The sequence below is a fragment of the Barbus barbus genome (assembly GCF_936440315.1).
Source record: "Barbus barbus genome assembly, chromosome: 33".
Classification (NCBI taxonomy): domain Eukaryota; kingdom Metazoa; phylum Chordata; class Actinopteri; order Cypriniformes; family Cyprinidae; genus Barbus; species Barbus barbus.
Genome location: NC_136761.1, coordinates 960,318 through 980,700, shown reverse-complemented (window position 1 = coordinate 980,700; position 20,383 = coordinate 960,318). Strand labels below are relative to the sequence as shown.

The following is a 20,383-nucleotide window of genomic DNA, read 5'->3' as shown; positions in this document are numbered from 1 at the left end:
AATGTAAGTGCACAGACATAAGCTACTTAAAGTGTATCAAGATTGTACTTAAGTATCTATACTATACACCTTATCCATATATTTATGGTAGGAAACTTACAAAATATCTTCATGGAACATGATCTTTACTTAATATCCATAAAAGATGTTTGTTTGGCATAAAAGAAAAATCAATAATTTTGACCCATACAGTGTATTCTTGGCTATTGCTACAAATATACCCCAGCGACTTAAGACTGCTTTTGTGGTCCAGGGACACATTTCTTAATTTCTATTAATCAGTATAGTACTGATTGTCCCAATGGAGCCGTAGACACAAAGTGAAACACACCATAACATTCATCTAAGCTTGTGATGCACATGATTTAGGCCACACATCATTTATACATTCATTTTTGCACTGGCAATAAATAAATATAAATATTATTGCCATGAGTTTGTTCCGTTTGGCCCTTATTTGGTTAGTTCCGGTCCCTATTTTGATGATTAGTTTCCATGGTTTTTGATTAATTAGTCCACCTGTTTCTGTTGTTCCTGGTTATGTTTCCTGTTTATAAGTCCTGTGTTCTCCCCTGGTTCTGTAACGTTACGTCTCTCCAGGGAACACAGGAAGCAGGAATGTGACGAAATTGATTTTAATGATGAAGAGCAGGGAGAAAACATTTCCAACAAAGGTTACCATTTAAGACAGGACAATGAAACTCAAGAAACTAAAGGCTTATAAAGACATAGAAACTAATGAGCAAACGAGATGAACACAGGTGAGAAGACTTAACGATGATTGACTAATAATGAACTAATGAGAAGAACCGGAACAAAACCAAATAAGGGCAAACAGGAAACTGAGAAGACACATAAATGTAACAGGTGCATTGTCTTCTGTTATATGTCTTCCTGTGTTCCTTTGATGATTTTTGATAATGTTATTAAAAGTGTATTCTAACGAACTCCTCATCTCCTTGCTTCGTCCCCGCATAACCCTGACAATTATGGTTTAGTATCTTTATTGTCTTTTTCTCAGTCAGTGCACAGGGTTAGTGAAAACATTAATATCAGTTAAAGCATCTCTTTGACTAAAATGTTATCTTAAAACATGACTAAAGCTTGTTAAAATTCATTTTGGCTGAGATATAATTTAAATGTTTTATAATTTAAATGTCATAAGAATGGACCAGTCTCGTGACAAAGAGGTGCAAACAGGAAGTTGGGAATTCTAAAGGAAGTGGGAATGTACCAAGTGTGATTTGTTTGAGGGCCATAGAAAAATGTAATGTCCTGATGTCACAAAATGAACCTTCAGGACCAGCTTTGAGTAGTGTGACGGGTTCACTTGTGGGAAGAGAAAAAAGATGGCTCTACCCACAATAGCACAGTTGTGCAAGTTTTAGTTTATTTACAGCACTGCAAATATAATTCAAGTTCCATGAGTGATGATGTGAAATTAAACACAAAACACTTAAAGAACAAACAAATATCAAAGTAGCAAAGAAACAGCAAACTAGAAAATAAAGATGGAAGACATACAGTATATACACACTACGGATCAACACAAAGGATGTCCTCAATCTACACACTTTGGAAGGGTTTGAGCATAACACCACAGTTGCAAGCTCACCTCGACTTGGTAAACAAGCACAGAACTGCCTCTTCTAAAGATGTACCATTCACAGGTAAATACAGTTTTTTTTCACCTGCTTGCACACATTTTCAAAACTTTGCCTCTTTTTTTCAAAACTTTACACACAAATCCAAGAATTACACACAAAATATAAAATGCCTCACATCTCTTGCAAAATGAAGCACTGCATTCAAAATATCACAAACACATCTCAGAAGCACACATTTGCAAACACCTTTGCCATAATATGAATTCGTGTTAGATTTGTGTGTTACATAGAGAAGTGTGTGTTGTGTTTGGCAAAAAGTGTTTTCTGAAATTGAAAACTGAGTCAAAGGCTGAGCATTAGTGTCTGGTTTTGTAGATTTGGTGTGTGCTTCTGCTGTTTGAGTGACAGCTTTCAGAAACTGTGTGACGAGTGAAGATTTAGTGTGGAAGCAGCTGAACAAAACTGAAAATGCCCACAAATAAGCCAGTTGTACTGAAGGCTTGATGAGGATCATATAAAGTGACAGGGAGACAAACTGAAACTGCAATAGTGGTAAAAATGTCAAACCCAATATTTTAACCCAAAAGCCTCACTTTTAACTGCTGTTTTGGTGAATGGACATGTGACTGGGTGGAGATTCAATTAGCTTTCCATCACAGAATCATTCATTTGTACAGGTCCAGGTTTCAGACAGTTTAATGCATACTGTATATGGAGTAGTTTCTTTACACCTTTACTGAGAGCTTGACCAGCTCTTCTACATGAGGTCTGAGTCTGCTTTCTCTCCACAAGCTGGTTTTCTAGCCTTTGGTTTATCATTGAATACATTAAGACTTTATTTCATTTTTACAACAATATGCAAAATACTGATTTTAATCTTAAACTTAGTTTTTATATTTCCAAAAAAACTGCACTGTAAGCTGGCAGTTGTTGACGAATTGTGAATAATTTGAAGTGCTGTGCAGTGTGTGTGTGTGTGTGTTGCGGTGTATGTTTGTGTGTGCGTGTGTCTTTTGGTGTGTGTGTGTGTGTGCGCGCGTTTTTGTGACAAATGAATAAATGTGTATAATGACACAGGTATGAGACAGGTATTACAAGGTGAAGGTGACTTCAGGACATTGACCCACGTCCCCACTTTTCTAAACGCTTATAAATCATACAGAGTGAGGTTTTTTGGGGGAAAGTAGAAATGCACAAAGTCTCCTGTGAGGGCTAAGTTTAGGTGTAGGGTTGGTGTAGGGCAATAGCACACACAGTTTGTTCAGTATAAAAACCATTACGCCTATGAGATGAACCCACTTTTCACAAAAACAAACATATTTGTTTGTGTGTGTGTGTGTTCCTGTGTGTTTTGGTGTGTGTGTGTTGCAGTGTGTTTTGGTGTGTGTGTGTGTGTGTGTGTGTGTTGCGGTGTGTTTTGATGTGTGTGTGTGTGTGTGTATGTGTTGCGGTGTGTTTTGATGTGTGTGTGTGTGTGTGTGTGTGTGTGTGTGCGCTCATCGGTCAGAGGGTGTGGGTCGAGATCTTCTCAACACACGTCTGCACAGAAAGATAACGCCACATATTCACAGGAAATACACCCTGATGCATTATCTATAGGAGCCAAGAGAGTGTGATGGTGTGACAGAGACGAGCTGCTGAGCGCTGGAGAGAAAGCAGCTTTAGGTGGTGTGTGCTCATTACCTGACTGGCATCCCTCTGCCTCGTTTACAGCAGCCGGCTGTGTGAAGAAGACAGTGATGGCAGACCAGGAGACACTCGGCGTGGGCGATACACCTCCATCATACATGATCTTCCTCCTGGTGTTTCTCTTCTTCACCACAGGCCTTCTGGGATTCCTGATCTGTCACTGTCTGAAGAAGAAGGGCTACCGCTGCGAGCTGGAGGAGGATGAAGAAGACTGTGAAGACAAACTGGGGGCAGAGCAAGATGGCAAGTCTTTTCAATCCTTGTTTAAAAAAAAAATTAAATTCATATGTGTTTAAAGAGAATTACAATAAACTATAAATCCAAGTTTACAGTAGTTTACAGTTTGACACATGCACTTGATGCCCATGCCAGCAGGTTAAATTTGCAGGACATTTTTTAAGGGTCCCTAAACCTGCTGAGGCACACACGTCTCTAATACTGAGCGATTGAAGAAAACATATTCTGCATCTGTATCCCATGGAGGTTTTTATTTGTCTTCAGATTCCTTGGCATAATACCAAGAAATCCCTCGGAATCACTTTTTTTTTTTTTTTTCATATGCTTGTATAATCTAGTTATAGGATCCAAAAATAAGCACTGTTTTTCCATTGGCCTTTCAAGTTTTTTCCCACCATACTGCTGAGCAGACATTTATGGATAACTGGGATATTAGAACAACAGTTAGACTTATTTAATGATTTCTGACCTTGAAATGCACAAAATAAGGTTCACTCTCTCAAGTATTGATACACAGAACATCTGCAACATTTTTTGACTTTAACAAAACATGGCAGTGGCTGTAATTATAATGCTATTTACATAAATAGTGACAGAAACTGTTCATTGAAATATCAAATTAGAAAACTGTGTTTTCCCCCTCAGATGAATCAGAAGACAGTCAAGACACAGTGGAACAAATCCTGAAATACATAATTGAGAATGAAGGTACTGATCATTCACTCGGTTCTGTTCTGCAGTATTTACTATTGCAGTGCATTTAAATGATTTTCGTGGTTGAAAATGCTGTTGTTTTTGTGTTACAGCCAATATGGAGGCTTTCAATGACATGCTGGTTGGCCAAAATATTTGTGAACATCACGATCCACGGTATGATCATTATTTTTGTGACTTTTTAAATATGTATTTTGCCTGATAAATGGAGAAACACCAGTTCATGAACATGTTTCGCGCGCCGTGCGGCGGCGGGATGTGCTTTTACATCAATGAGAGGTGGTGTACAGATGTAACTGTGTTAAAGAAGATGTGCTGCTCAGATCTAGAAACGCTCTTCATTAACTGCAAGCCGTTCTATTCACCGCGGGAGTTCTGCTCGTTCATTCTCGTGAGTGTCAGCTTTACAGAAACTCACTGATCTGATCACAGAGAGTGAGCAACAACACCCAGACTCTGTTTTAATCATTCTCGGGGACTTTAATAAAGCAAATCTCTCCCGCGAACTGCCAAAATACAATGTAAAACCCAACAAGTTAGGGTGACTCAAACTGTTTGAGTAAACTGATTGCCTTAAAAACCCGACAAGTTAAGCTAACTCAAACCGTTTGATGAAACTAATTACCTTAAACCGTTTAAGTTTTGTAAAACTAGCAATTATGAGTGCTCTGAACTTATTTCAGTTGAGTTCACTAAGTAATTAAGTGATTGATTAAGTGCTGATTGAGCTGTTAACAACCAGAATCACTGACAGAAAACAGAAACACAAGAACAACTAACTGAAATCAACTGAAATAAAATACATTAAATCTCAAGATCTAAACAACCCCACAAACAGCATCACCAGCTCCACTTATTAATAACCAGACTGAGACATCTACAGAAGATCTTATTGAGAATGAACTAAGGTTTAGATGTTGATTTATTTACATTTGAAGTAACCATGTTTGAGATCAGTGTCTGCTTTAGTTGGGCTCTTGACCCTTGAGTTTATTTCTTTTCTTTGGCTGTTGTAAGCAAGTGTTCCTCGAGCACAATTGTTGTAACTCAAAAGCCCAGAAAAAATGATCAGTAGTTGATTGTTACATATTTATAGTGACAATCATCTATTAGTGAACTCAACTCATTGAGAGTGAACATAGACTCAACATCCATTTAATTCATCTCTGCTTAAATGGATGTTGTATTGATTGTAGTGAAAGTAATTCTAAGAGCCAACGGTTCCGTGGCAGTCTGTTAATAAAAAGGATTTTCCAAACAGTTTGTCCACAAAGAGAGTTTTAATCTCACACAGACACTAAGAATCAGCTTATGAACCTCAACCATGGTGACCATTTAAAAATAAAATAATAATCATGTTGCAATGCATGCTGGGTACTAGCATAGGACAAAACTCATCAGTGGCTTTTTTTAATGGTCACCATTGTTGAGGTTCATAAGCTGACTCTTGATATCTGTGTGAGTCAATCTGATGCCACAGATTAAAATGTTTTTGTGGACAAACTGTTTGGAAAGTTCTCTATATTAACTGACTGTCACAGAATCACTTTCTCCATAATCAATACAACATCCATTTAAGCAGAGATTAGATACACAATAAGTCTATATTCACTCTCAATGAGATCAGTTCACTAACAGATGATTGTCATTATAAATATATAACAACCAACAACTGATCTTTTTCTCTGGACTTTTAAGTTGCAACAAATATGTTCGAGGAACACTTGTTTACAACAGCCAGAGAAAGAGAAGGAATAAATAAACTCAAGGTTCAAGAGCCCAACTAAAGCAGACACTGATCTCTAACATGGTTACTTCAAATGAAACAATAAATCAACATCTAAACCTTAGTTCATTCTCAATAAGATCTTCTGTAGATGTCTCAGTCTGGTTATTAATAAGTGGAGCTGGTGATGTGTTTGTGGGGTTGTTTAATCAGATTTTGAGAGATTTAATGTATTTTCTTTCAGTCTATTCAGTTTATTTAGTTCATCTAAGGCGATGGTGTTTCTCTTTTCTTCAGTGATTCTGTTTGTTAACAGCAGGTGTTCATCACTAATGCTCAATCAGCACTTAATTAATCACTCAATTACTTAACTGCATGTTTTAACACTTACATGGTTTAAACAAAGGGAATTTGTTTACTCAAACAGTTTGAGTCACCCTAACTTGTTGGGTTTTACAGTGTACAGACAGCACATCACATGTCCCACCAGAGACAGTAATATACTGGATCACTGTTACACAACAATAAAGGACTCATATCACTCGGTTCCACGAGCAGCTTTAGGACTCTCTGATCACTGTTTGGTTCATCTTATTCCGTCCTACAGGCAGAAACTTAAATCTGCAAAGCCTGTATTAAGATCTGTTAAAAGATGGACTAATGAAACAGAGCGGGATCTACAAGCCTGTTTCTCTCTCACTGATTGGTCTGTTTTTGAAGCCGCTGCCATCGATCTGGACGAGCTCACAGAGACTGTAACATCTTATATCAGTTTCTGTGAGGATATGTGCATTCCTAACAGGACTCATCTAATCTACAACAATGACAAACCATGGTTCACTGCAAAACTCAGACAGCTTCGTCAGGCCAAAGAAGATACTTACAGAAAAGGGGATAAAGTCTTGTACAAACAGGCCAAATACACACTGGAAAAGGAGATCAGAGCGGCAAAGAGGAATTATTCTGACAAGCTCAGGAAAACATTATCTCCCAGTGATCCTGCTTCAGTGTGGAAAAGCATGAAGGATATCACCAGCTACAAGTCACCATCCCCCAGCACTCTGGAGAATCAACACCTGGCAGACGACTTGAGCAACTTTTATTGTCGTTTTCAACGATCACCCCACATCCGCCCTGAACACCTCTCCACACAACCATTCACACCTCCAGCAACCCCTCTCTCCCCCACACCTACAATTCAAATCAGCGAAGAAGATGTGTGCCAGGTCTTCAGGAAGAACAAAAGAAGGAAAGCACCAGGCCCAGACGGTGTGTCACCAGCTTGTATAAAAACCTGTGCTGATCAGCTGGCCCCCATCTTCACACAGATCTTCAACAGATCACTGGAGCTGTGCGAAGTCCCCTCATGCTTCAAACGCTCCACCATCATCCCTGTCCCAAAGAAACACAAAATTACTGGACTTAATGACTACAGACCTGTGGCCCTAACGTCTGTAGCCATGAAATCATTTGAAAGACTGGTTTTGGCTTATCTGAAGGACATCACTGGACCCTTACTGGACCCCCTGCAGTTTGCCTACAGAGCAAACAGGTCTGTGGATGATGCAGTCAACATGGGAATGCACTTCATCCTGCAGCATCTGGACAGACCAGGGACTTATGTGAGGATCCTGTTTGTTGACTTCAGCTCCTCTTTTAACACCATCATCACGGAAACCCTCCAGAATAAACTAACCCAGCTCTCCGTCCCCACCTCCGTCTGCCAGTGGATCACCAGCTTCCTGACAGACAGACAGCAGTTAGTAAAGCTTGGCAAATTCACATCCAGCACTCGAACCATCAGCACTGGAGCTCCTCAGGGCTGCGTACTCTCCCCACTGCTCTTCTCCCTCTACACCAACGACTGCACATCTAAAGACCCCTCTGTCAAGCTCCTGAAGTTTGCAGACGACACCACACTGACCGGCCTCATCCAGGACGGTGACGAGTCTGCTTACAGACAGGAGGTTAAGGAGCTGGCTGTCTGGTGCAGTCTTAACAACCTGGAGCTTAACATGCTCAAAACTGTGGAGATGATAGTGGACTTCAGGAGAAACCCCCCTGCTCTCCCCCCACTCACCATCATGAACAGCACTGTGACTGCAGTGGAGTCATTCAGATTCCTGGGCACCACCATCTCTCTGGACCTGAAGTGGGATATTCACATAGACTCCATTGTCAGGAAGGCCCAGCAGAGGTTGTACTTTCTTTGCCAGCTGAGGAAGTTCAACCTGCCACAGGACTTACTGAAACAGTTCTACTCTGCCATCATTGAATCCATCCTCTGCACCTCAATAACTGTCTGGTTCAGCTCAGCTACCAAATCTGACCTCAGAAGACTACAGAGAGTAGTCCGGACTGCTGAGCGAATCATTGGTACAACCCTCCGCACTCTCCAAGAACTGTACTTATCCAGAGTGAGCAAAAGGGCTGGTAAAATCACTCTGGACCCCTCACATCCAGCACACTCCCTCTTTGAACTGTTACTGTCTGGTCGACGCTACAGAGCTATGAGCACCAGAACGACCAGACACAGGAACAGTTTCTTCCCTCAGGCAATCCATCTCATGAACACTCAACAATAAACGTGGAACACACAACTATAATACACTATCCATTCACCACACTCACTAATTTTATCTTTATTTTCTCATTTCTAATTTGCACATACTTGACCTGTACCTACATAGTTGTCTATATTATATATTGTGTTTTGCTGCTTTGTACAATGCCTATTGGTTAATTGTTGTTATTCTTTTATTACCTGTGTCCTGTCCTGTTGCTGTCTTTCTGTTGCACTGTGGAGCTTCTGTCACTACAACAAACTCCTTGTATGTGTAAACATACTTGGCCAAGACACCTCATTCTGATTCTGATGTTTTGTTTAAAATGTTTTGTTAGGTCTGCATATTTATTGTTTGATATGACGCAAGCTGAGATTATTTACAATCTTCCAGTTTCTTTGCAAATATGTTGAAGTAGAATGTAAAGTATAAAAAGCAATGTTCAGGATTGGTCCAGTATACTCCACAGTGATGTAGGACAAGCAAAGGCATGTAAATGTGTGAATTAGTGTACACACTGATCTCTGAATGAGTGCAGATGTAATAGAGGAGCACAGGCTGAAGATATTTAATGCTCTTTCTTCTCAGCAGCTTGCGTCACAAAGATAGCGTCGGAGGTCTTCCCCTTCACCATCACACCGTTCATCTGGGAGGCGAAATCAGCTCGTGTGTTCACTGTATGCAGAGTCGCGTGTTAAAATCACGCCGCAGGAGCCGCGTGTCTCGCAGCAGAGCCCAGCCAGGAGAGCAGACCGTGCTTTCTGTGGGCAGGTGAGATTCTTCATCTGATTCCACAACACTACCAGCTAAAAGCGCTGTATTATTCATGCTAGTCCACATACGCACATACGCAGAACACATAATACACATGTGCATGACCTCACTATTTTCTCAAATTTAGGTTTTTGTAGTTTACATTGAGGACAATAATGGTATTGTTTTCAAAATCTTGCGCTTTGAAACCCGTTTTTTGTGTTTTCTGGCTCTAAAAACGCTGTTGCCATGTAATTGAACGACCAAAACAAGGAAAAAGTTTATAGCTTTTAGTTGAAAATGGTGTCATGTAAACAACCCCTGTAACATACAGGGCTGCGTTCTCCGAAACTACCTTAACGCTACGTCGTTCTTAAGTTGTACCTTAAGAAGTACCTTATCGTTAATATGTGTTTTCCGAAACCTTCTTAGTTAAGTATACCTTCTGTAAGTCATACGTTCGTAAGGTTGGTCTGGACCACTCTTAGCTATACCTTATCACTGCTGACGGTTCATACCGCTAGTGGCCACCACTACGCAAAAAGCTTTTTTACATCGCAGTTTAATTACACATAGAAAATTTAATATGAACATTTAATATAAAATCTGATTTAGAATTAAAATTACATTTTTACTTTACTTTAAAATTTTACACATAAAATACTTAAGTTGTTATAGCCTACACTCAGTGTATGGAAGTGTTTTCATTAATAAAGTTTCCATACACTAATGGTTGTTAGCTTTTTTAATTACTATCCTAAGGCACATCAGCTGGCGAACCATTTGACAGAAAAGGCTTAGGAGTCTATATAAAGAAAGATGAGTTTACACAAACTTTATAGCTATGGCAGCGAGACAGCGAGTACTTGTTTTAAATCAAAGACGGCGCCGTCCGCGGAGCCAGTTAGTGTATGTCAACTACTTTATAAGAGAACACTTTAGTCCACTGACTACCATGTCAGAAGAGACCATTGTAAAACAATTTTGCCTGCCACGGGAGCAAATTCTGCAGCTCTTGCATCTTGTTGGCCCAGATTTGTCAAGACAAACTCGACGGAGCTACCCCCTCAGCCCCGAAATTCAGCTGCTGGCGGCTCTTCGTTTTTATGCCGTGGGGAGTTTTCTGGAGGTTGTTGGGGATGGATATGGGCTGAGTAAGACCTCAGTGTGGCTGTGCGTTCACTCAGTCACAAACGTACTGCTTCGCCACGCCACTGATTACATACGTATGCCTTTCACAATGCACGAAGTGATGGAGACATATCAAGGCTTCCATGCCATTGCATGGACACTTATTCCCATCTCCAACCCATCAGCACTCGACCAGGCCTTCATTTGTCGCAAGGGCTTCGCGGCTATCAATGTCCAAGTGGTAGTTGATCACAGGGGAGTGATTACAGACGTAGTGGCAAAGTGGCCTGGTAGCACACACAACAGCTTTGTGTGGGCCAATTCAGCGGTGGGTCAAGACGCAGAAAGAAGAGTTTTTGGGCAGAGCAATTTTTTAGGAGACAGCGGCTACCCCCTAAGAACATACCTTCTTAATCCAGTCACCAACCCCACCACGCAGTCTGAGCACAGTTACAACGCTGCACATGCCCGTACCCGCAACTTGGTGGAGCGATCGATTGGGCGCTGGAAGATGCGTTTCCGTTGCCTTCATAAATCTGCTGGAGGGTTGCGTCTGAAGCCACAAAGATGTTGTGCAGTAGTAGTAGCTACAGCCATGCTACACAACATTGCAGTTACTGGAGGTGCAGCTTTGCCAGAAGAGGTGGAAGAAGAGGAGGAAGAGGAAGCAGGTTTCCACAACCCACCTGAATTACAAGATGCCCTACACGCTGCTGGTGTGCAAACGAGGCACCAAATGATTCACTCTATTTTTGGTTAATATTTTTTCAAGCAATTTCTTTGTTTAAATCGACCACTCAGATTCCTCCTTTATTTGTGTGTTTTTCTCTAATAAATTTAAGTTGTGCACACAGTTCATTTGTCACCTATTCCTATGCCATTTCACTTAAATGCTGAAACCCCAATCACCTTATTTTTTTACTTTAGTACTTCAAAAGGTGGTGTCACAATACCTAGGCTACCCGATCTCCTTGCGCTGTGTACCTACTATAGCATGTGTGCTATTTGTACTTACAATTGGCTTTGCATGCATATATAAAAAAAAAAATACATAGCATTAACCTCGTAGTGACAATTGATGATGTGGATACAGGTATATTATATACGTGGGAAAAAATGTCACTCATGAGTTGCTTTTTGCATGCCTAAAAACACCCCAATTAAAAGTAATGTAAACTTCTTACACACACTTTCATGAGATGGAAAAGGATATTTCCTTTAAAGATGATCTGCAAACCCAACATTGATGACAACAGTTTTGCTTTTAATCGTGTTTTATTTGAAAATACTTTTGAAAGTAAATTTGAAAAGGCACACCACAGAAAACAGAAAAATGTGAATAAGCCTGTTACTGGGTCGGCGATGGTTCACCTGTAACGTAAAAGAATAGTTAGATTAAAAACAACACGACACTCTACTAAACATCATAAAACTTTACCTTGATCTGGGAGTATTATTGGAACGGAAATTGATGGCCTTTGAAACTGTGCCTCGGACAAAGCATACTGCTTTTCCATAATATGAGGCTTTGCCTTTTCCACCTCCAGCGTGGCTCGGGCGATGTCGTTTGCCTCTTGTAGCCCTTGCTCGATTCCCCGCAGAAGTTGTAGCTTCTCTTTTTCTAGCTTCACCAGCTCATCACTGCAGTCGCATCGGATTAAAGGACGCCTTCTGGAGCCGGATTGCTGGTGCTGGGCTACCTCAGTCAAGGGTAGTGAAGGTGCGGACAGGTGTGGTGACGCCGGTGCTGAAGAAGCGCTGTCACTACTGGCAGGGGAAGAGGGTGTGTTGGGTCGAGGAGGTAAAGATGAAGTGCTCTGCGGCAATGTATCCACACCTGCTCTCAGATCAATGCCCCCTGAGATACCCTGTGAGGCCGCTTCTCCGAGGATTGCCAGGGCCCTTTCCTCATCGCGACTGAGTGCAGGCACAGAGCTGGGTCCCCCACCAGTTCTTTCCCGGTCTCTCCGGACTGCTGCGCCTCTCGCTTTGGCAGCGCTGGCAAAATCGTGCCATTTTTTACGGATCACGTCCCACTGTCTCAATGGGCAGGAACCAGACGCTGCCAATTTCATGGCTATGCTTTCCCAGATTTCTTTTTTTTTTTTTGTTGGATACCGTTGTGCGGAAACTAGCGAATAATACACCTTTGTGGTGTTCCACCTCATCCAGCAGTATATACATTTCGGAAGCAGTGAAGCTGGGCGATCTCTTTTTGCGGACTTTTTTTCCCGACATAGTGAATGTCGGTATGTCTCTCATGTTTGCGCTTTTATTGAGGAAATCATCCAATTACACAAATGAGCGATTTACGCCAATAATGTGATACGGCTGGTGGATAATCAGCATACGTTGTGGAGAACATTAACACACTTATGGCCGTGAGGGTTTGGGAATGCACACTTGCTAAATTATAAACACATACTCATATTTATTTCTGCATGTACATATTTCAATGAGCCCCGATAAATGCAGTTTGTACTATTTCTAAAACGCTTCTTTATAAAGAACATTGTTTTCTCAATACTTTACCTATACCGCTGTGAAGGAAAGAGCACACAATCGATCATCGAGGCATCGATATCAACCTATTCAGCACCTCCACCATGGACAGCACCTGCTAAGGTCGAACTTAAGAAGGTTTACCTTAAGCAACATCCTAAGGTATAGTTCGGAGAACACACGTAGGAAATGTATACCTGTAGTTAAGGTGTACCTTTTGAGTCTTCGTAGCGCGCTAAGAGACAACGTTATCGGAGAACGCAGCCCTGGACTTCCCATGTAAGCTTGACACTTCAGCAATTAAAAATATGAGTTGGATGGCAAATAAGAAGGTGTGAAAGACAATTAATCCTCAGGAATATTCTCAATTTGACTGCACTATCGAAACTTAATTGCCCTGAATAATGACATGTTAGTTTTCTGTTGAAATAGTTTCATAGTTGATTAACTTTGCAACATTGACAGTCATTGGACTTAACAGAAATAATGAACTGAATTAATCTGAATAATGACACTATTAACTTTTGACTATTATTAACTATTAAGCTGTATTAGAGCTAAAACTGAATATATATAGAGAGAGAGAGAGATTGACTGTATATATGATCAATTTCACAACATTAACACTATGAAGCTGCTTCAAAACAGCTCAGATGTAGAAAACTTTATGTAAATAAATGTGACTTGAAATGTATAAATATCATGAATTATAAATTAATAAATATAATTTTCTCATAAAAAGTCCAATTAATGTTATATTTTGAGAGGGGGAAAAAAAATCATGATATAGTATCTGTCACGGTCATGATCTGTTTTTGTTTAGTTATGTCTACGTCATCCTACCTAGTTTGTTTCCTTGGTTAATAGTTAATTAGCTCCACACCTGTTTCCGTTTCTCCTTGATTGTGTTCAGCCTTTAAAGCCTGTGTTCTCCCCTGTTCCCTTGTCCGCTATTGAATGTTTAGTTACGTGTTTTGCTACCTTATGTTCCTGGATTTCCTGTTCCTTCTAAAAAGTATTATTAAAAGACTATTATTTGTAAACCTGCCTTCGTCGTCCGCTCCTGTAGCACTACACCCATAACAGTATCACATGAGGTCCAGCAGGGTTTCTTTCAAAAGTTTAATATTTATAAGCAGTTAAATATTTATTTAACCCGGCCCACCGATTCTACAGCACTGTCTGTTTAGCCCCGCCCACTGATTCTACAGCACTGTCTGTTTAGCCCCGCCCACTGATTCTACAGCACTGTCTGTTTAGCCCCGCCCACTGATTCTACAGCACTGTCTGTTTAGCCCCACCCACTGATTCTACAGCACTGTCTGTTTAGCCCCACCCACTGATTCTACAGCACTGTCTGTTTAGCCCCACCCACTGATTCTACAGCACTGTCTGTTTCCCCACCCACCAATTCTACAGCACTGTCTGTTTAGCCCCACCCACTGATTCTACAGCACTGTCTGTTTAGCCCCACCCACTGATTCTACAGCACTGCCTGTTTAGCCCCACCCACCAATTCTACAGCACTGTCTGTTTAGCCCCACCCACCAATTCTACAGCACTGTCTGTTTCCCCACCCACCAATTCTACAGCACTGTCTGTTTAGCCCCACCCACTGATTTTACAGCACTGTCTGTTTAGCCCCACCCACTGATTCTACAGCACTGTCTGTTTAGCCCCACCCACCGATTCTACAGCACTGTCTGTTTAGCCCCGCCCACTTATTCTACAGCACTGTCTGTTTAGCCCCGCCCACTGATTCTACAGCACTGTCTGTTTAGCCCCACCCACTGATTCTACAGCACTGTCTGTTTAGCCCCGCCCACCAATTCTACAGCACTGTCTGTTTCCCCACCCACCAATTCTACAGCACTGTCTGTTTAGCCCCACCCACTGATTCTACAGCACTGTCTGTTTAGCCCCACCCACTGATTCTACAGCACTGCCTGTTTAGCCCCACCCACCAATTCTACAGCACTGTCTGTTTAGCCCCACCCACCCATTCTACAGCACTGTCTGTTTCCCCACCCACCAATTCTACAGCACTGTCTGTTTAGCCCCACCCACTGATTTTACAGCACTGTCTGTTTAGCCCCACCCACTGATTCTACAGCACTGTCTATTTAGCCCCACCCACCGATTCGACAGCACTGTCTGTTTAGCCCCACCCACCGATTCGACAGCACTGCCTGTTTAGCCCCACCCACCAATTCTACAGCACTGTCTGTTTAGCCCCGCCCACCGATTCTACAGCACTGTCTGTTTAGCCCCGCCCACTGATTCTCGCCTATAGTGTAAATAATGAGAGTGGCAAAAGCAAGTCTACACAGAAACCAAAAGATAAAAATAGCTCCAAAGACAATGAGATGCTGTACAGTGGCAAGTTATGGAAAAACACAGTCTTTGTGCTGCTTTCCCTCTTATCCCAAAGTTAGGAAAGAGTGGATTAACTTTATTTTTAATGAAGATCCAGATCGCATCAGTAAGAACTTGGTCCTTTGTTCACTTTTTTTATATATATACGGCAGATTTTGTTACAGATCGTTTGATATATATTGAGTATTTATGCAGTTTTAACCTAGATCACAGTAGCGTCCATCTGTGAACAATGTAGGCTGTCAATCATACACAACTATTAGCCAATCACAGCAGTGGGCGTTTACTTCTGAGTCTACAATCCTCCACATCTATTCAAACAGAGCGTTCTGATGAGGGGGTTAACAACAGGACAGAAAATAGTCTATTACTTCTAAATTATGATGTTTTATGTAAAAATCTTGATAACATTATAAGTGGACCTCAGAGAACTGTACAAAATAATATTAAAAAAGGCAGTTCATGACCCCTTTAAAATACACTAAAACTGACCCGGTTTTGAAAATAAATTAATAGGTAATCATGATTTATATTAGTCTAAAAAATAAATTTCAATCACTTAAAGATTATCCTTGATGGTTATGACCATTTTAGGATAATGAGAAAAGTGTTTCCAGACTTTTGACTGTGTGTTATTGTTTACACCAGTAAGTATTACAAAATATTATCTATGCAAGGAAGTTATTAATAGTAGACTATAATTAAGAATATAGTTGCAAGTTTAAAGAATATAGCCAAGCTGAATACCATCTTTATACTTGCCTTAATTGACAGATTTCGTGTCACTCACATGGAGAAGAGGAACAGCCTGCAGGGCTCCATGAATCTTCCTCCACCAAAGCCTGGAAACACGTCGAATGACACGACACTCTCAGACAGCAGGAAGGGCTTTAAAGACACTTCCAAAAAACCTCAGGAGGAATACAACATCTGCAACATGTTCAAAGACGCTGGAGCAGCGAATGGCAAAGTCCCGAACCTCGCCAAACGCAAGAAAAGTGTGACACTGCTGGGCTTCTATAATGCTGGTAATGCTGTGGAGGCTAAAGCGGGACAGGAGGTGTTTGTGGAGGACAAGGATGAGTCGAGCATCGCCGATCAGTTATCTGAATGCTGGAGCTCCGGCACGGTGTCTCCCACAGATCCCACCAAAACCGCTTTAGATGAAAACTCCAATAAAGCCTCCGGTAGTCAATTACAGGAGACTGTGAGAGAGGGCAGCCCAGAGAACCAGAAGACCGATGAAGCCACTTTAAATGAGAAACCACAGGACAAAATACGTGCAGATACAACGGGGATTGTTGGTGATGGTTCTAATGGTTGCTCTAGGTTTTCTGTGGTACGGACTGTGGAAGAGACTATCATCATGCCCGCAGCTAACACTGACAGCAGAGATGATACTACAGCACACGATGACCTTAAGACTGGACAAGTTAGTCAGGAGAGTATAGACAATCAGCAATAGATCCACAAACATAACATCATAAGATGATCAAATTGGTGTATTTTGAGAATGAGGCCCAAATGGTAAACTTATAATTTGCCACAACACTGCTTTTACCAGTAATACACTTTATATGTTAATTAATTGCATATTAAATCTATATATGAAGGGCCCAATTGAAAAGCAATATATTTAAATAGCCTATATTGAGAATTTGGTGGTTTTCTGTTCACATCTTTACAAAGCAGCTTCAATACAACTGAGCACAGCGGCTCCCTCCACACAGGTCAGGTCTCTCCAAACCGGCTGATGTTACCTATGTTGAAACAGGGTCAGATAGTACTATGTGAGGTTGTGGCTGTTAAAAGAATGAGACATACAACAGAGATAACGATACACATTATGTATTCATAATATCCTCAGGCAACTTTAAAACAGTACAATGAAAGCAGGAAAATTCATGCTGTTAAAGCAAAGAGTCCATTGCACCACACCCTAAAGCAGCCCTAAAGGATCCTAGTGTGTTGGAAGTGTATAAAATAATACTCCAGATCCTTGACGCTTTTGCACTGTAAAACATATATTTTTAAAAGATGTAAATAAACAAATAATACTTTTACAAGAATATATTAGTCTTGGTACTTTAAAATGTCATGTTTAATTCAGTGTTACTTGCCATTTCTTTGTAATTTGTGAGTGACAAATAAGTGACAATTGTTCCACATCCATTTTTAGTGTGTCTGGGGTTGTGGAGTTTTGTAGGACAAGGAGTTGTGTAGCATGTTCCAATAGAAAGGCCCTGATCTTCCTAACGTTGTATAAAGCAAATCTGCAGGACTGGGCAGTTCTAACAATGTGGTCTGAGAAATTTAGCTGATCATCAGTCACAGCTCTACTCTAATACATAACCTGTTTAAACGTGAATACTGTAACCACACTAGGTGGGGTAAAAACTATGACACGACAAGTTTAAGCCACACCACATCGCTCTGACATTTTCATGTGTGATTTCACCTTTGTGGTCTACCACATGAAAGAAAGCCATTATAACATACATGAAAACTGTAGAAACATTTGACACAACTATGGGGCACCGTTGTGCAGCACAACAGATAAAGGAACCTCAAGGTTGATACAGGTAAATGTGTGCAACTGTATAGGGCCCCATTCCTATATCTTGTCTGTGGTCCCTAAAACACTAAATTGTCCCCTATCTGTTTTGGAAGGAGTTATGGTTGTTGGAGCCATTATGTGAAGTTGTCATTTTTGGGTTTGGCACTAGAGGGCGTATTATTTTTGAGTATTTAAGTAAGGGAATGATTAGTGACAGGTGCGCAAATGGTAGGTCAAACAAACTTTTTGACCGTGTCGTGCCGGGCTGTCGAATGTGTAAGACTATGCTTGTGGCAGTTTGTCTGGAATATAAATATTTTGTTTGAATGAAGACCAAATTTGTTTAAGTTTATTTATTTTATTTTTTTTGTTGTTATTTGCAATGCCAAACGGACAATAAATGGATTTGCATATCCAAAGGTATGGACAGTGCAACAATTTTTATTCAAGGCAGAAGCACGCGTCAAAAACAGACTCCCAAACCATCTGCGTCCCTATAAGTTAAGTCAAAAAGTTTGACCAAAGGAGCCTGGGAGCGGAGGATGAAGTTTTTTTGGTGTCGACCACTGAAGCGGATCAAAGGACTACAACAAGAAAAGTCAGCTGATCTGAGGTCGGATGTGCTCATTCTTCGCCTTGCTCGTTTGTTGGATATACTGTGGATTATTGCTTTTGATCGATCGCGGACTTCAAAGAACTACGAACCCGCATGTGTGTGAACAGAGGAAACAGCGCTTCTGAACGCCAATGTCTCCAGCCTGCAGCACATCGGGAACTGAGGTATGAAAGCGCTTTCATCGAACTGGAGTTAAATGGCCATATAAACAGTGTGCACACAAAACAAGTTCAAATCCAATGCGCATTGGTAAAAAAAAAAAAAAAAAAAAAAGGGTTACTTGTGTCAATAAGAGTTGTTTTGTTTTTTAAAATTCTTGTTTGCCCATGTTAACAATGCTTCATGTGATGTTTGATGTAAAATATGCAGTGAGTATTTTAGGACAGTCGATAGGGACCTATTTAAAGGTTTAAAAATGGCAGATCAAAGTGAGTTTCATGGCTCTGAAGTTGATAAAGAGGAGCTACAAGCTCAGAAATCAGAGGATGAAAAGGTTGAACAGACTGTTCAAAAACGAGAGGTTAAACTTACTGCAAAAGGGTTAATGGCAAAGCTCGATATTTTACAGAAACAAAGAAAGTTAAAATTTGATAAAGCATCCCGACTGAAAAGGAAAATTCAAGAATATATGAGTAATAGAGAAAGTAACAATGAGGTCAAGGGTGTGTTCGAAGAGTTTAAAATCCTATGCAAAGAAGCAACAGAATCACATGAGTCCCTTATTGTTTTAATGCCTGATGAAGAGAGAGACAGGCATGAAACGTGGTTCAAAGCAAAAATGTTATGGGTTGAGGATTTCATCTCTGTGGTAAATAACTGGTTGGAGAAATTACAGGAGGAATTAGATTGTGCTGCCAGCGAAATTGAACCCAATGATAGTATTTCAAATATCGAAACAAGGGTCAGCAGTCGCACTTCAAACCACAAAAGTAGCCGCCATAGTTCACGCTCCAGTAAATCTAGTTCATCTGTGCAATTTGCACGTGTACAGATTGAAGCAGAAAAGGCAGCTCTGGTCGCTCAATCAGAATCTTTAAAAGAAAAACATAATATCGAGCAACAATTGGAAATGTTACAGAAACAGAAGGAGCAATTGGACATTGATGCTAAAATTGCAGCCTCCAATGCAAAGCTATCTGTTCTCAAGAATTTTGAGCAACAAGGAGCGGACAGCATTGTAACAAATGGGATGGAGTCCTATGTTAACAAACAGTCAAAAACGATAACTGCATCTCTACATCCAGATGTTAATAAACAGCCAAGGACTGCTTTGCAAAGCAGAAAAAGTGTTACTTCACAACCTAGAGCATCTCATCATTCACAGCGCAATGTATCTTCAAGATCCAGAGTATCTGCTTCGTCAGATGGAGGTTTCGATTCCACACAGAATGTGCTTCAAAAACAACAGGAAATAGCGGAGTTGCTGATACAACATCAAAAATTGCATCATTTGCCACCACGTGAGATTCCAGTATTTGAAGGGGATCCTTTGCAGTTCAGTTTGTTCACAAAAGCTTTTAAACATTGTGTGGAGGAAAAAACAAATAACAAGGGAGACTGCTTGTATTTTCTCGAAAGATACACCAGAGGGCGCCCAAGAGAAATTGTCCGAAGTTGTATGAATATGACTCCTGAAAGAGGTTATGTTACGGCTAAAGCTATGCTTAAACAACAGTTTGGAGAAGATTATCTTGTCTCTGCTGCATATATGGAGAAGGTGCTTGGATGGCCCATGATCAAGTATGAAGATATCACCGCTCTTCAGGATTATGCACTCTTTTTACGTGGGTGCTGCAATGCAATGGCAGATTTAGAGTACATGCAGGAACTAGACATGCCAACAAATATGAAAGCAATAATTCTAAAGCTTCCATTTAAATTCAGAGAAAAATGGAGAACAGCTGCATGTGA

General features: G+C 40.7%; 1 protein-coding gene across 1 annotated transcript; it reads left to right on the top strand.

Annotated features, from left to right (window-relative positions):
- Positions 1-3,069: 3,069 nt before the first annotated feature.
- Positions 3,070-18,804, top strand: LOC306853654 (uncharacterized protein). The gene is made up of 5 exons (XM_079391218.1): positions 3,070-3,539; positions 4,179-4,241; positions 4,340-4,403; positions 9,129-9,308; positions 16,074-18,804. The coding sequence occupies exons 1-5, from the start codon at positions 3,347-3,349 to the stop codon at positions 16,762-16,764; spliced, it is 1,191 nt and encodes a 396-aa protein (XP_079247344.1). The 5' UTR covers positions 3,070-3,346; the 3' UTR covers positions 16,765-18,804.
- Positions 18,805-20,383: the final 1,579 nt, after the last annotated feature.

Coding starts and splice junctions, on each gene's coding strand:
- LOC306853654 (XM_079391218.1), top strand. CDS start 3,347: ATGGCAGACCAGGAGACACTCGGCGTGGGCGATACACCTCCATCATAC. Junction 4,404..9,128: donor TGTGAACATCACGATCCACG/GTATGATCATTA, acceptor TCTTCTCAGCAG/CTTGCGTCACAAAGATAGCG. Junction 9,309..16,073: donor ACCGTGCTTTCTGTGGGCAG/GTGAGATTCTTC, acceptor CTTAATTGACAG/ATTTCGTGTCACTCACATGG.